At 40.4% G+C, this 15,044-nt stretch overlaps 2 protein-coding genes across 2 annotated transcripts in view; both read right to left on the bottom strand.

Moving 5' to 3' along the window:
* The window catches only part of bend5 (BEN domain containing 5), a 13,362-nt gene extending 7,530 nt beyond the window's left edge, over window positions 1–5,832 (bottom strand). Inside the window, exons 1-5 of the mRNA XM_020613032.1 lie at window positions 5,514–5,832; window positions 4,334–4,464; window positions 3,217–3,377; window positions 2,905–3,125; window positions 1,153–1,301 (exon numbers count right to left, since the gene is read on the bottom strand). Coding sequence (XP_020468688.1) covers window positions 1,153–1,301; window positions 2,905–3,125; window positions 3,217–3,377; window positions 4,334–4,464; window positions 5,514–5,697 — 846 coding nt within the window. The 5' untranslated portion in view covers window positions 5,698–5,832. The remainder of the gene's footprint in view (window positions 1–1,152; window positions 1,302–2,904; window positions 3,126–3,216; window positions 3,378–4,333; window positions 4,465–5,513) is intronic.
* The window catches only part of agbl4 (AGBL carboxypeptidase 4), a 297,544-nt gene that overhangs the window by 66,873 nt on the left and 215,627 nt on the right, over window positions 1–15,044 (bottom strand). The gene's annotated exons all lie outside the window — the stretch shown is intronic.

The raw sequence follows: 15,044 nt of genomic DNA, 5'->3' as shown, positions 1-15,044 counted from the left end.
AAATGTGTCTCTCTTTCCCGCTTCTACTTTGTTATCACTGTGAATTCTTTAGGCTAGCATCCAAAAGGCTTTCCCCTGTGCAGCTAATGTGCTTTAGGCCCCCAGCCAGCAGACAAGCTTTTTACTGCCCTTAAGTTGGACAAGATTGTTCAACCTACCTCCCAGTTGCTCTTGTTTATCCCTCTTTGTCCATCTCTCCTCCTCCTTCTCTGCCTCTTCCCCCTCTCATACTCTCACTAGGGCTAACCTGTCAGTCACTTTAAATTCCTCACATGCAAATAATTAATATGGGGTCCCTTATGTAGCAGATTTCTAATTTGCAAGTGTTCTTCACGCTTGAAGTGGCTGCAGGCCCCAGAGCTTGTAGTACCAATTCCCCCCCTGTCATCAGAGACAAGACGCTGGTTGAGTTACAGCAGTGGGGAGAGTAAAGAACCCTAACAGGCTAATAAACACTGATGATGCTGGCTGGGCTTGCAGGAACAATAATAATCTTCTCAACCTTGTTTACCTGTTAGGGTAGTGCAGTCAGGGGGAAAGGACTGGTCAGCTATGACGGCATGTTCCCAGGTTCATGGATGTTAAGAGGAAATGCAACATTTCCTATAAAATCAGGCTACTTCCCACGGTCACCCACAGGCAGAGAGCCAGAGACACATAGAGAAGGAAGTGAAGGATTTTGGACTTAATGGGTTATTGGGTTTAAAGGCCCCGTTTACAATGTTACATTTCAATGAAATATAAGCTGTGAACATATAAATGAAAATAACAATTTCAGGTGTTTCTCAAACGATCCTAACTGAAAACACAGGCCTGTTTTACTGTTGGACTGAATATTACTAACAAACCTTTGACAGCATCAGATTGCCAATGATGGCAATCTTTCAATTGTGTATTTTGAATTTTAGCACTGAGGCTAGCCTTTTGTTTACATTTGGATGAGTGATTTTGCCTTCAAGAACAAAGGCAAAAAGAAAGATGAAGATCAGAACAGACGGAACATAGCAAAAACCATATGGAAGGTTTGGTAGCAGATACACAAGCATGTGACACTCAGAGAAACAAAACAACAGCTGAGAAGGTGGTCATCACATGCCAGTTAGGCAGGATCATAATCTCGCTGAAGTCTGCCATTAGTCTTGTGAGACTGACCTTCCCATCATTGCACGTGTATACTGTTCTGGGTGAGGGCGAGTAGCTGGAACTGGTGTTGGCTTCTTCTCTGCATGTCTCCTGAGCCTCAACAATTGGTTCAACCACTTCAGCCTTGATTGTCTGAGTGCCACTGTCATGCATAGGCTCTGGAAAAACAAACAAGACATTTAACTTCACAGGGATACAAGCAGCAACTTAACAGGGGTAAAATTAAGCCTAAGAATACTGTACAATGTGTAACATGTAAACAGCCAATTGCACTTTTCTGGTCATGAGCTTGTGGTCTTAACAACAGGAACAGTGCCTACCTGCTTGTCTGCTTGTTTCCTGCCTTGGGCCTAGGCAACTCTGTACCTCGAGACAGATTACTATTTTGGCCCAGTAACTAAGCTGGCTTGGTGGTCAGCCATGATAAGCTCCTGTGTAGCTGACGACTTTTAATATCGGTCAGTGTACTACATCCCCTGCGCTAGGGTGCACTAATCTTTAGCCTGTCCAGTAGATGGTCTAAGCAGTAGTCAGCACCTCTGTTCATATCTATGGATGGTGTCGGGTGGGTGTGGAGTAGTAACATCAGAATCTGGCAAACCTGTGCTTGTATACTGCTGTCCACTGCAATGACACCACTTCTAATCACACTTATAACTATGGTGTATTTTTATTATACTTCCTGTATAGGTTTTATTACTTGAGTATCAAACCTATTAATCCTACTGCTGAATTTTGTTCTCAATGTTGTATTGCTTTGTCTATTAACTGTTTATTTTTGTAACTGTTATTTTCACATCTACAGGTCTAACTGCATGACCAGCTACAAGGCACACAAGAGCAGGGACCTCTCACAAGGTTTATTCTGTTTTTCCTCGTATCCTGAGTCATCTTAGAAAGGCTGGGCTGGATAAGGGCCACGGCTGTTGTGGACCTACTGGGACACTGTGTGTGACACTGGGCTATAAAATATGCGGTAAACTTTGAAGTGCAGGCTTACTGCACAACAGAAAAATCAATCTACTCTTCACTTGAATCAAAATTCTACTGGCAGTCTTTAAAAATCATACAATCATGAAACTGCGGACTACTTCGCATTTTACTCCCACTTAGATGAACTTGCTAAGTGATCAAGTAGCGGACTCATTTATCTTTCTAAATTGCTTCTTTGACAGAGCATAGGAGCGCACAAAAACCACAACATTCTTGTTACTAAAGATAGTTACTGTAATTACTAGGTTAACTTGACACATGACATCCAAATACTAGCTACACTAAGTAAAGCACCTCAACTCTGGTCTTACTTATATCCCAAAGCCAAAAATTAACTCTGAACCTCAGTGCTTGAACCAAAACAGGCAAGAATTCCTTAAAAATGGTAATGTGAACATCTATGAAGATCATGGGATATAACACAAATCCCAAATCAAGATTACTACAGCACATGGACCTTGTAGCCACATTGTTTTCTCAATCAAATGATCTAAAATCACAGCAGTATGTGGACATTCAGATAACACTTGGATTATAATGTGTCCTCTTTTTACAATAGCTGGAAAAGTCTGGATTTTACAGATGTCACAGTTTAAGACTGAACTTCTACGATTGAATGATATGTGCCATCTGGATCCTGTTTTACCACTACATAATGACTCAGACAAACAGAGACAGTTCCTCAAAGTGACTGATAGAGTTAAAGGTTACTATTAAACTATGACTTCAGACATTTGTGTGATAGTATGAATGCCAGTGGTCTCTCACCGCTGCCCAGTCTCATGAGAAGTACATCTTGCAGCCTCCTGTTGAAGTCCCTCAGTTCTTTGACTTCTGTCAACAAGTTGCCATATTCTTTCAGCTTCTTGGCCTGCTGCACTAGCTGCCTCCGGGTTCTCTCCAGCTCCTGCTGCAGCCTCCTCATCTCCTCCTCCTGTTGCCTGTAGCTGTGAACTAGCTCTTCATACAAGACTCTAGGAACCACGGCTGCGGCTACCTCCGACACACAATCCGACCTCCAAATGCTGTTGTTGCTGCTGGTGATGATATTGCTGATGCTCTGCCTCCATATCTTCATCTTCGTCGTCTGCATCCTCTCCCTCCTCTGCCAGCCGGTCCTCATCCAAGTCCTCCTCACCCTCCAGACATGAGCTGGCCGCATTTCTCTCCAGACGGGCCACTACTGCTGCCAGGCTCTTGGAGGAGTTAGAAAGGGGACGCCCATGGTCCTGAGACAGGGCCTGAAGAAAATAATAACTGTCAATTTAGGGAACAAATAGGCAAAAGAAATGAAATTTGAAATGCAGTGACTAGAGACTTGAGAACATGAACATGATAAAAAGTAAGCTATGTGTTTGGAGGTCGGAGGTCGGCTTAATAAAATATTTTACAAAATTTCTAAATTCTCTTTGCTGCATTAATTAAAAAAAAAATGCACTTAATGTGTAACTTTGTGATTCCACTCCACACTTTGAAGGCAGAACAGATGTAAAAAACCATGCATCAATCTAAAAATGACATGACAGACTGCAACCAGTTTGTTTCGACTCCTCTCCTCCCAGTTTCTATTGAGAGGAGTCACAGAGATCTTTGATGAGCCGCTCAGAGGATTTGTCTGTGAAAGGGAAGCTGTCCAGAGTGCTGAATTTGTTAATCCACCATATGGTAATAAATAAATAAATAAATAAGCATTAAGGGATTTTGGATGTCATCCAAATTTATGAAACTGTGACATTGTATCATTCACAGATATGTTTAAATATACATCTATTGCCATTTATGCATCCAAATGACACATTGCCCACAATTACAGTGTTGACAAAGTTTTTTCAGTGAGCAAAAATTATTCAGGGTCCCCACTGACATCGCATAAAGGTGGTCAATATACATGTGATTCTTTGATGCTTCATTTTGTTATGATAAAATACTGAAAAGGGTTTTTGTATCCATATATACACACATACATGTCTGATTTTATTTAGCATTATAATTTTTTTTATTTTAAAAGTGTTATATAAACATAATTTAAGTGAGAAACAAGGGGCAGGGTGGTTATACTGTATGTCATGATACTGGTGTCAGTGTAAGCATAAGCATAACTTCCTGAGGGTAAGTCCAGTGGTGTCTATTTAAATGTACAAACACATTTCCTCCAAAATAACACAGCTGCTGTCTAATTTGCTGGAGGTGAGCCTACCTTCTTATGTCTCAGTGGCATTCGCTCTTTTCCATAATTGTTCTCAATAGAATTTCCTGAATTCTTGATGGACATCTTGGGAATTTTCATCTTCTTTTGCATTATACTGTCTTCAAATTCCTCTACTGTATCTGTGAAGTGGAGAAATACAAGCAGGAAGAAACTCATGACGTTTCGAAAAAGTTGGATGGATTTTCATAAAACACCAATAATGCGGTTGTCCTACTCGACCAAGTGCGTTTTGTCTCAGATCAACTTCAGAATTCTTAGCCTAGAATTAAAATTTTGACTTTACATACAGAGAACTGTGAATGATACGAATCGCCCCGAGTACACGGCGCTTTACCAGAACTGGTGCTTTGTAGGTGTTTGTCACATAGCACAGATTCGGGTAGTAGTGTAGCTTGTTTCAGATCGAGCATCGACTATGACAGTGAACAAATGTTAACTCAGTCTAACTGCAACTAACGTTAAGTACTTGCACACCGAGCTGGCGTTAGCAAGTTACTGACAGATAGGTTGCTGTTATGTTGAAGACACGGCGATGACTGCAGCACTGCATCCCCTGTGTGGCACAACCCAGCAGATAAGCCAGCTAACATGCTAACCGGAACCCAGTAAAGCTCTCGGGCTAGCGTATCAGCTACATTCGCAAACCTCCAAAAACTGTAACAGGTCCACCACGGAGTGTCAGATGCGTTTTACATGTAATGCCAGCTCTGCGTCTGCACGCAGTAACTAGCGCGTCAGCGCTAACATGTTAACGCAGAACGAATACACACCAAGCTAGCAAACATTAGCTACATGTTGTAAACAACGTCTGTGACTGGCTAACGTTCCTTGCCACGTATTTAGCGGAACAGCCAGCACTACTCTATCGAAACAAAAAAAACTACCTCTTGGAACACCATACTCTAAATATAAAAATCTTTAAAGCATTGACAACAACGTACAACTACCTATTAAACTTATATTAGCCTTTCCAACTAGCATATCTAGCTAGCTGTAGCGGAGGACGTTGTTGTGGCTATCAGTGTCAAATTCCAGCTGATCACGTCTTGACAGGTCGGACAAAAGGACAGGCTCTGAAACATCTTCGAGTTTCATGCACATCAGCGTTACTTGAGCAGCCACAGAAAAACAGCATTTAAAAAAGAAATCTGGTAGGAAGGCAACTTACCTGCAAGGGCAAGGATCTGTGCTTCGCACGGCTGGCCTGCGCTGCCATTCTCTCCAGTTCTGTGAACCAGATACACCTTCTGATTATCAAAATCTGTTTTCTGCAGAGGTCTAAAATCTTCGACATTTGAAATAGGTAACGCGTAGCACATATCGTCTTCAAAGAATCTAACAAAAGCATACATTATTTACTTCTCTTTGGTCCTGCACTTTGGATATGGGTGACAGTTTTCCCTCACAAAGTATTAAAAAAATATACACATTGGGGATAGGGGATGGTGTCTGCGCTCGGCTACTCTTGTCTGGTCCACATCACCACGGTTGATCATCAAGGCATAAATAATAGACATGACGACTTCACTAACACAGTCGGGCGCATAATTATTCAAAAACAATTTTGATTTATTTGTATCAGAAAAAATAAACACAATTTTCACCCTCCCCTGTTATTAATTGCAACATTTAAAAAGCTCTCTTAATTTTTAAACATTTGCAAAGAACAAGATTTACGGCTATACAAGCACCAACGTCAGCATATTTAAAATCAAAGACCTATTTATATAGCAATTATTGCCTTTATTTTGTAAGTACCTATAGAACATCTCAGTCAACCTGGGTCATTACCCTTATCAATTAAGACATCAATTACTTCTCCGTTTGTCTTCCAAGCAGGGAACTACAGTGAGAAAAACCACCCAGATGAATATCTGCCTGGTCAGATATCATTGGTCTCTGTGTGCTTTTATGTGTTTCCTTCTCATCTGATCCTTGTGTCACCAAAAAGACTTAAGGCCAGTGGACGAAAAAGAATTCTGTTATTGTAAGACATTCAGGTGGTTATACAACAGGATGGATTTCTCTCAGTTGTTATTCTAATGGAGAGCACCCCAGTTGATAAATGACTAACAATTTCATTCTGCTTGGGCTGCTGTAATTGAAAAGTAACTGATGCAAAACTATATAAAGCCGTTTTTCTTCAATGATATTTCGTTTCATAGTTTCGGGCATTTAGTTAGTTATGACTGTGTCTGTTTCAAATACCAGCATCCCCATGATGTGAAGACAATAACTCTCAGAAGATAATGCCAGTCATTATATTTCAGTTACTGGAGCAGTATTTTAGTTGTTTTTAATACCGGTGTATGGTTAGATCTTCCAGTTACTGACCTGGGAGACTAGCTTGCCTGCCTTTCAGTTAAGAATCATTAAGCTGAACTGTCAAAACACAGTCAGAACATTACAGAAGTTCAATATGCTTTTTAAAACAAAAAGTATTATCAAGTTAGGGGTTCTTCAGGAGTTTTCTGATGCTTAGCCATGTATAGTTATGTGTAACTACATTGGCAGACCCCACAAACTGATAGGGGATTTGTGCAGCCTCTGAACAAGTCAAACAGAGCTTTACTGTTAATCTAAGCTTCTGTTCAATGGCTCTCCTGTCCTCAAGGCTGGGCTTCTCGACATAAGGGCGGCTCAATTTCTGGAGCCTTCTGTCTTTGAAGTAGCCAGTGTTTAAAGGGGAACACTACCCCATTTAAAGGTCTCGCAGGATGTTATTTCTGCAGCCTAATCAACAACTATCCCATAAAGTTCATGGAAGTGCACCAAAGATGGAAGTCTCCCTAGAGACACAATAAAAGAAGAACTCCGCAAATACATTTTATTTTACAATGTTTTTCACATCTTTGACAGTCTTCATATTTTCCTCCAAAATCTCTCTGAGCACATCAGTGTAAGTTTAGTGCATTTCTTTCCAGAGTAACTCTCAATTGTAAGAGGTATATTTCTTTTAAAATCACTTTTGGTCACTTCCATTTATTGTCATTATATTGTGCATCATATTATCTCTGATAGTACAGTCTATAGAACTGTCAGTAATTCCATTAAAGACAAATTCTATTATAAATATATATTCTAACAAAATACGATGCGGACAGTTGTGGCACTTACAGTACTTCTTATGTCACAAATCTTTACATCATGTCAGCTTCTGTCAAAACTATTTCCAAGATACAAAACCCCTCAGTTTAACCCATGCACTCCCTCTTTCTCACTGTATTCATGGCATCTTGCTTCACTGCACTGCCGAACTCTTATTTGTTGTCATGCTACAGTACTTGAATAAACTCACTGTTTTGTGTATGCGTTTTGTATAATACATAGAAATTATACAATTTTATATATGAACCATATATTTGATTAGTGCCGGTAGTTATTATATTTTCTTGAAAAGTTCACTAAGAAACTTTGTGCCATACAGCATGAGAAAGTAATAAACACTGCACTAAAAATCAACCATTTCCTAGTATGTGTTGACAGTTTTGAACTAGTGTACAGTATATAGTATGGAATTGGGACACAGCTTTAGTTTTGTTGCACTTGTTTAGGAACGGGTAGTTACACCTTTAGCATTCTTATTGGTTTGTGAAGTTTGGCGACAGTGGCAGCACAATAGAGCTTTGGTGACCACTATCTCTTCACAGCAAGACAGCTGGCTGGGGCCTTTCTGTATGATTTTTGTGTGTGAAAGACAAGCAGGTTAGGTTAATTGGTGTCTCACATTACATGGTGTAGTGGCCCAAATCATTTCTTCCCCTCCAAATGACTCAGATCTGATCTTTTTACAGATGTGTGAACAAATCAAATTAGATTTTTTCAAATCGGATAAGGGCCACTTCCATATGTGGTCTTAGATCTGGTTGACAGCCAATGTCTGACTATATAGCCGCTGTCAAAAGGGTCTGAGCAAACTTTATCAGGTTTATTTAATGTCTGCTGCCTGTTGCCATCATTCAGTGTCAGCCCCTCACAGACTGGTAAAAATAAACATGAATGAGAACAACAACAGTGACAGGGGCCAGTGGAGAAATGAGGAAGCTTCTGTTCAAGCCAAACTGAAAGGAAGTGCTGTATCCAAGATCAGATCTGACAACTAAGTATTAAGGCCTGTAATGTAAGCACAGCTTAAAATGCTGGTAGGTGTGAATGTGAGCAGAATGGTCGCTTGTCTCTATGTGTCAGCCTTGTGTTGAGGTCCTGCCTCTCACCCAGTGTCAGCTGGGATTGACTATAAACCACAACCCTGAAGAATAAGCAGTGTAGCTAATGAATGGACAGATGGAATGGATGATAGTTGACCTCATGAGCAGAGGTCAGCCAAAATAACTGGAAACACATGTGCTTATACAGTATAATGGCAAGTTTCATCTTAATGAATCTCAAACTGCATAAATATTGGTTTATGCATTCAAGTTTAGCATGTTGGTTTCATTGTTCTGCATTGTTGGGTTATCTGCAGGTGTACACAAGTACCTTTATCCAGTTAGACCCTGCAAAGAATTAGACTCTCTCTGTTATAACCTTAATCTATTCTTTGTATGTGAACATTTTATTCACAAATGAAGGTTTTTCTACAGTAGCCCCAGATGTGTTGTTTTTAGGAATGACATTTACAGCTCAATTATGGAGGTGAACTTCACACAAAGCAACATGCTGTAGAGTTATGATTATTATAGCACATAGAATGTGAATATGTTATGTAGTATTGTTTTCCATATTTTCTACTATTAAAATACTGTAATGTTTGTTTAATTCTGCAATAACAAGCAACAAAAGCAAGATTATTGCTCAGTGTCACACTTTGTGGCTCATTAAAACACAAGGAATAGAGGACAAAATCACCTCTAAATTATTGCTGCAAAGGACAGAGAAAATGGAATATTAATCAAATAATGACCTTCAATGCACAGTAGAAATTAATTTTAGCATTTATTATTATGTGAGGGTTCAAGTTCTCTCACTGTCTCTCTCATTAAATATCACTTAAATGTTTTGTGCTCATTGCTGTGTGTTTACTTTTAACCATTATACGAATTAAAAGTAACACTAGTATTTAATTAATAAATTAAATAATCTTTCTTTTTTTAAATTGTTACCTAAATACATAAAATTTGCTCTGATTTGTCTGAACCTATTGGCCTGCTAATTAACTGATGATATATTAAGCTGCAGGAGTAACTCTAGATAATATTTTACATGTTTTATCTGTGGGGACAGTTGATCGACTTAAGACTGGAGTCAGGACAGAAGCCAGACATCATGTTCTGCCTATTAGCTCCACACTACCAGGCTCATCTATCTTTATTGGTCATCCATTAGCCTGCATTAAAGGGAGACACAGGATAATAGCAGTAATGATGCTGGTGATGGAATTAGACCATGGGCATACAGTACGTCATCATTGCAGTGTTGCACCTGGAATCATAAAGAGTGTGACCACTGACAAACGGAAGAACAGATAAAATAAACCTCTGCTTTATGCTTCTGATCAGTGCGTGTGGATATGACTGTGTGACAAAAACACAGGGAGATAAAGAGAACAAAATGAGGGCTCGCAATTTAACTGAAAAATGTCAATAGAGCTCTGAGGTGTATACATTAACTTTCTGGCACGTAGACAGCCAATCTAAAGGGAGCACCTGTGCCAATCTGCAGGACAGACAGATGCTGGCACAGGTGTGTGCATGATGATGGTTGGCAGGGATGAGTGCTAGCCTGAACAGCGGCATACAGACACCAGATCCAGTGAAGTGGCAGTGCCAGGCATTAGACAGACGGGACTGAGGGATCATTAGGGCAACTTTCTGGAAAGGCACTCTGAAATCAGGAAAGCACTAAGCACAATGAAGATATGGGGGTCCAGTTCCAAAATGACAGATCCAGAGAGGTGTAAATGTCTTTTGTAGACAGCGCGCTATTACAATCAATCACAACTGTTTGCAGTCCAGGAGTAATGCTGTTTTCCTGTTTTGGTTGGAGGCATCTTACCAGTCTTTTTCTTATTATGCCTTTTAATTAGCGCCGCATGAATTACTAATCAACCATGAAGAAGCCATTCACCAATTTAAAAAGTGATAGCCCATGAAATGAACAGACCAGCCTCACAGAAACACAGCATTTACTGATACAGCAAGGCCTGAAAACAAATATTGACTGAAAGACAGAGACAGCAGAAAGAAAGAATGAAAAGATGGACACAAAGCACACACCATGCAAACCTTATAGTGAATATAGCCTTCATTAAGTATTTAGAATGGTATCAGCACTGGCCCTGCCATCGTGCACTGTGATCCACCCAGGAGACATTGATCTTCTTCATAAGGAACATAATGATCACCAGAGAAATACTGATCATATTTCAGCTCCAGTCGATTCTGTTCATTAGGGCTGCTCTACCTCCTGCTGCGGACCTGTATTGATCTTACCAGTGTCACCAGACTGTTATTCTCCACTAACTAGATAGGGAACTCACAAAACTGTAATTTATACAGTGGCAGCAGCAAGTCAAACAATAGACTTCAGGGAACAAACAAGCAAAAACATATAAAAGAGCAAAGGCTGCCCCATCTGTGTAAGAGCAGCACAGACTGTCTCTCTCCATGCCCTTTCTGCGTCAGCATCAAATGTCAGACACGACAGTAGAAATCCTAAAAGTATCAAGGCTGTCCCCGGGTATCAGAGAGAATTTTTCTTATGCTTCTAATACCTTTTCCACCATCTCCTCTCCTTTAATCTCCACTTATCTGGCAGCCAGGTGAGACACAGCACATGGCTGGTGGGCAGGCTTTGGTCTGTGGGAATACAGCTCATCTTAATGGTATTTCTCCCTCTTTTACTTCTCTTCTCTTCTCTTCCCCTTTCCTCCAGGGTGGCTGCCAGACAGAGATGAAGGCAGCCAGCAAACTTCTCATTGCTACTGTAGCTGACAGCAGTGAGCCGTTGGGATTGGATGAGCGACCGCAGTCGCCCGTCATGCAGAGGGGCAACCGGGCTCACAGGTGCACAACATCTGACAGATAATAACAGATAAAACCCAGGCCAACCAGCAGTGCGCTCCTCGCTAGAGGATGGGGGATCTGTGGCTGAGGTGTGGGGGTGAGGGGCATGTTGAGGGGCAAAATTATCTGACAACTAGCGGCTTTCACTTAACCGCCAACCAGCCAGACACAGACACCTCCCATCTCACCCACACACAGAAGTCAAGGACAGACAAGGTCACAGATCTCAAATCCCTCCACAGAATCTCTCTTGCAGCAGGTTACTGTACACTTGGAGGATGTTAAAATTTATTGCTGCTCTTGACTTGCTGCTCTTTTATTACCTGTGTTCTAATTTCTATTGAAATAGCTGCAGGTCTCCAAAGTACAGTAAAATTCATTTACGTCACAGAGAGCTTTATCCCCTGTATCCTCGTTCTATTTTGTTTTTATTCATATCAAAACCTGCATTTCCTGTACAAACTGTGCACATTTTCATCTGTTTGAGCTAAAATAACGCTGACCCAAACAGATTAAAATATGTGATAAAATGCAATATTTGCTTTCAATCATGACAATTTCATTTCCCATCAACTTGCCACTAAGCTGGCAAAAATCAACTCTCTCTTGTGCAATACCTTATTCTGCATGGTAAAGAAATAAAAACACAATATCTCACAACCTATATTCTTTCAAGGATTCCTGCTTTGACTGTAAAAAAGTATGTCACATGTCACACATTCCTCTGCTGTCCACATGAAGGACGCCAGCTGATGTGACAATGAGAAACAGTCTGTCTCTCACTGCTGAAACACATTTAGTTCTGTGTAGGAGAAAACCGTCAAGATGAAGCTGGCAGTCAGTTGCTATACGGTCGAAGACAAAGAGCCTTACAACAGTCCACCTCTGTTCTCACCGAGATGCTGCCACTGAGAGACAGGTACAGCATATTTTAAAAGTGCAATAGATACAACTACAAATGACTACATCTGTTCAGGCTTGATGAGACTGTTGCTCAATACCCTTAAATCAGCAATTATTTTCAAGAGCTGGTATTTCTTTCTAAATGTGTGTTCTGTCCATATTCCCTTCCGGTGGCATTTTTCTTTCTCAATCCAAAGAAGCAAAAACCAAGAAGGGTACGTTTATAACATGCACTACAGTAAATACTTCACTAAATATTTCTGTTGAACTTGAATGTTCATTCTGACTGACTTGCTGCCTGTGAAAATCTATCTGTATCATTCCTTGATCTCTAATAGAGGTCAGTACAAAGTCACACAGACAGGGTGGCAGGGTGGGGTAATGAGCACAGGAGAATTTCCTGAGTTTAAAGTTTGAACATCTGCTGTGTTGGAGTGTCCTAGAGTAAGACTGAGGCTGACCTGGCAGTGAAGGCAGAGCAAGTAAAACTAGAATTTCCATACAGAAAAAATTAATGTATAAAATGTTTATTTACACAGTACATAAGGCATTCTACATACACACTGACTGAGCACACATGACCCACAGATATAGATCCACGGTACAGACTGAGAAAAGGCTGATAATGACCTTGGCCATGGCAGCGAGGTACCTGTATCTCTCAGCACCATGCAACTGCACCGTGGTTTGCCTGGCTTGTGACATTAAATACTGTGTAATAAACAATTTAGCAGTGATGGATTTCACATTAGCAAACTCTCTTCATGGTTAAGCCTTACTATTCTCACAGGTATTCTCACTGGTAGCAGACCACCCACATGCTCCAATATTTAGCATTCTATAGGCTCTGAAGCAAAAGGGATGCAATAGGTTGTGAATAACAGTGATACAGTGGTTGTTTAGAGAGACAAGGTCTTGTCCCCCCACCACCACAACCTCTGCACCCACACACACACACACACACACACACACACACACACACACACACAGTCCAAAAACTCAATCCACCAGCCATAACAGAGTGGCATCAACCTCTATTATCTAGTCCCTATGCTGCTAACACAAAAGGCTCCCTGGAACAAAAATCCAATCAGTCCTCTCTAGGAGGATTTGCTCCACAGCAGTGCTCAGCAACACTGGTGGCTCTGCCGGTGACAAAGAAATAATCTCAGAACCTACAGCCTGTTCACAGCCTGTTTACTGCCGTCGCCCTTTAGAAAGAGGACAGACAGAGTCTGCACTTCTTCTGTTGTCATTTACTGTCCCCTGAATTTAGCACTCATTCGATCTCTTTTCCTGCATGCAAAAACATGATACACATGGTTGGCTGTGTGTACAGTGCGTGAAATTACCATATTTGTGACACGGGGAATATTTACTTTAAGCATTAGTTATATGGGATTGACAAAAAAGAACCTTCAGGCATATTGGCTAGAGAAATGTTTTAAATAATTGTTTGGTGACAAATATTTTCAATATTATGTGCCCACCAAAGCTCTAACAGTCCTCAATCCTTTGTCTGTTAAATTATTACACTTGTACTCCATTCATTAGCATGCTGCTGCAGCTTTAGCTATACACTGTTGAATAAAATCAACAGGAAAATGTTCAATACGAGGAGGCCAGCGCACCCCTCTCCTTTCCTCCCTCCCATACATCATCTCTGTCATTGTTTGTTTTATGTGTGTTTTTTTTACTGCATCAAAATTTGAAGGATAGCCCCACATAATGAGGAAGGGGGAGATAAAATATGCAAATTCATAAAGAAAGAAAATAATTAGGGAAATAACAGGAAGTGTTGTTTTCACAGCTGCTCATTTACACAATAATGTTCAGGTTTTTTTTGTTGTCCTCCTTCCTTCTCTCAAGATGCAAAGTCTTGTGCTTCACTAAAAACAAATCTCTGCAGCCCCACAGCCTGAAAGCCAGTCAACCTTGCAGTCATTGAGCCACCCAGAGATTTCGATCAGCTCAGGTATGTACCACAGACCAGGACAGCGGGCAGGAGGTTGCATACAGGATATTTTAGACCTGCCTTTCCACAAGGGTGGATAGATAGAAACACAGGGGACATCATTGGCCTGCAGTTTGCAAAATGGACTTTTCTCAGTGTGGAAACTAGAAGCCTGAAAGATTGTTCCAGTGCAAATCAACTCAGTCTTCTCTTTTTTCATCCCATTGCCACTGGACAGCAAGGACAGGAAAAGAGCTCCAAAACCAGTGCCAATTTAAAGATTTCTGTTTATCATACACAGGCATACCGCTGCCACTCACTAGTTATTTTTATAATAATTATGTTTCAGCATTACCACCTGGAAAAAATTATAGATTAATTAATTAATTATAAATTAAAGATTGCTTAACTTTAAAGGATTGACAAGGTCCTAATTAGAATTTCAGAAAAAATCAGTGGCCATGGCTGAATGATGCATAAGACCAATGGCAACAGAGAAGCTTTGTTGTTTCTTGACTCTAAGATTTGTGGTTATAGAAAGATGTAAATAAATAGGGAGAAAATGAGGGCTTATGTTTCACGCTAACTCAAAGCGAGATTGTTCTGGCAGATAAAGATGAAAGTCTTTACAGCTGAAGCAAAAGGAAACTGGCACACAAGAAGGGGTTAAGTTTCATTTATCTGCAAGAATAAAGATAGATTAGTGTTCTGACACAAACATGTTTTAAAACAGAACTAGTAGCAACACAAAGAATTTAAATAATCCTCTTGTGTTTTATGAAGCAAGCATTTTATAAGATTTAGAGGCAGGAGGGAAACTTTTAATATCACAACAACA

Source organism: Monopterus albus, unplaced genomic scaffold (assembly GCF_001952655.1).
Source record: "Monopterus albus unplaced genomic scaffold, M_albus_1.0 scaffold129.1, whole genome shotgun sequence".
NCBI lineage: Eukaryota > Metazoa > Chordata > Actinopteri > Synbranchiformes > Synbranchidae > Monopterus > Monopterus albus.
Note: the sequence above shows the minus strand (reverse complement) of the source record. Positions and strands in the feature narration are given on the sequence as shown.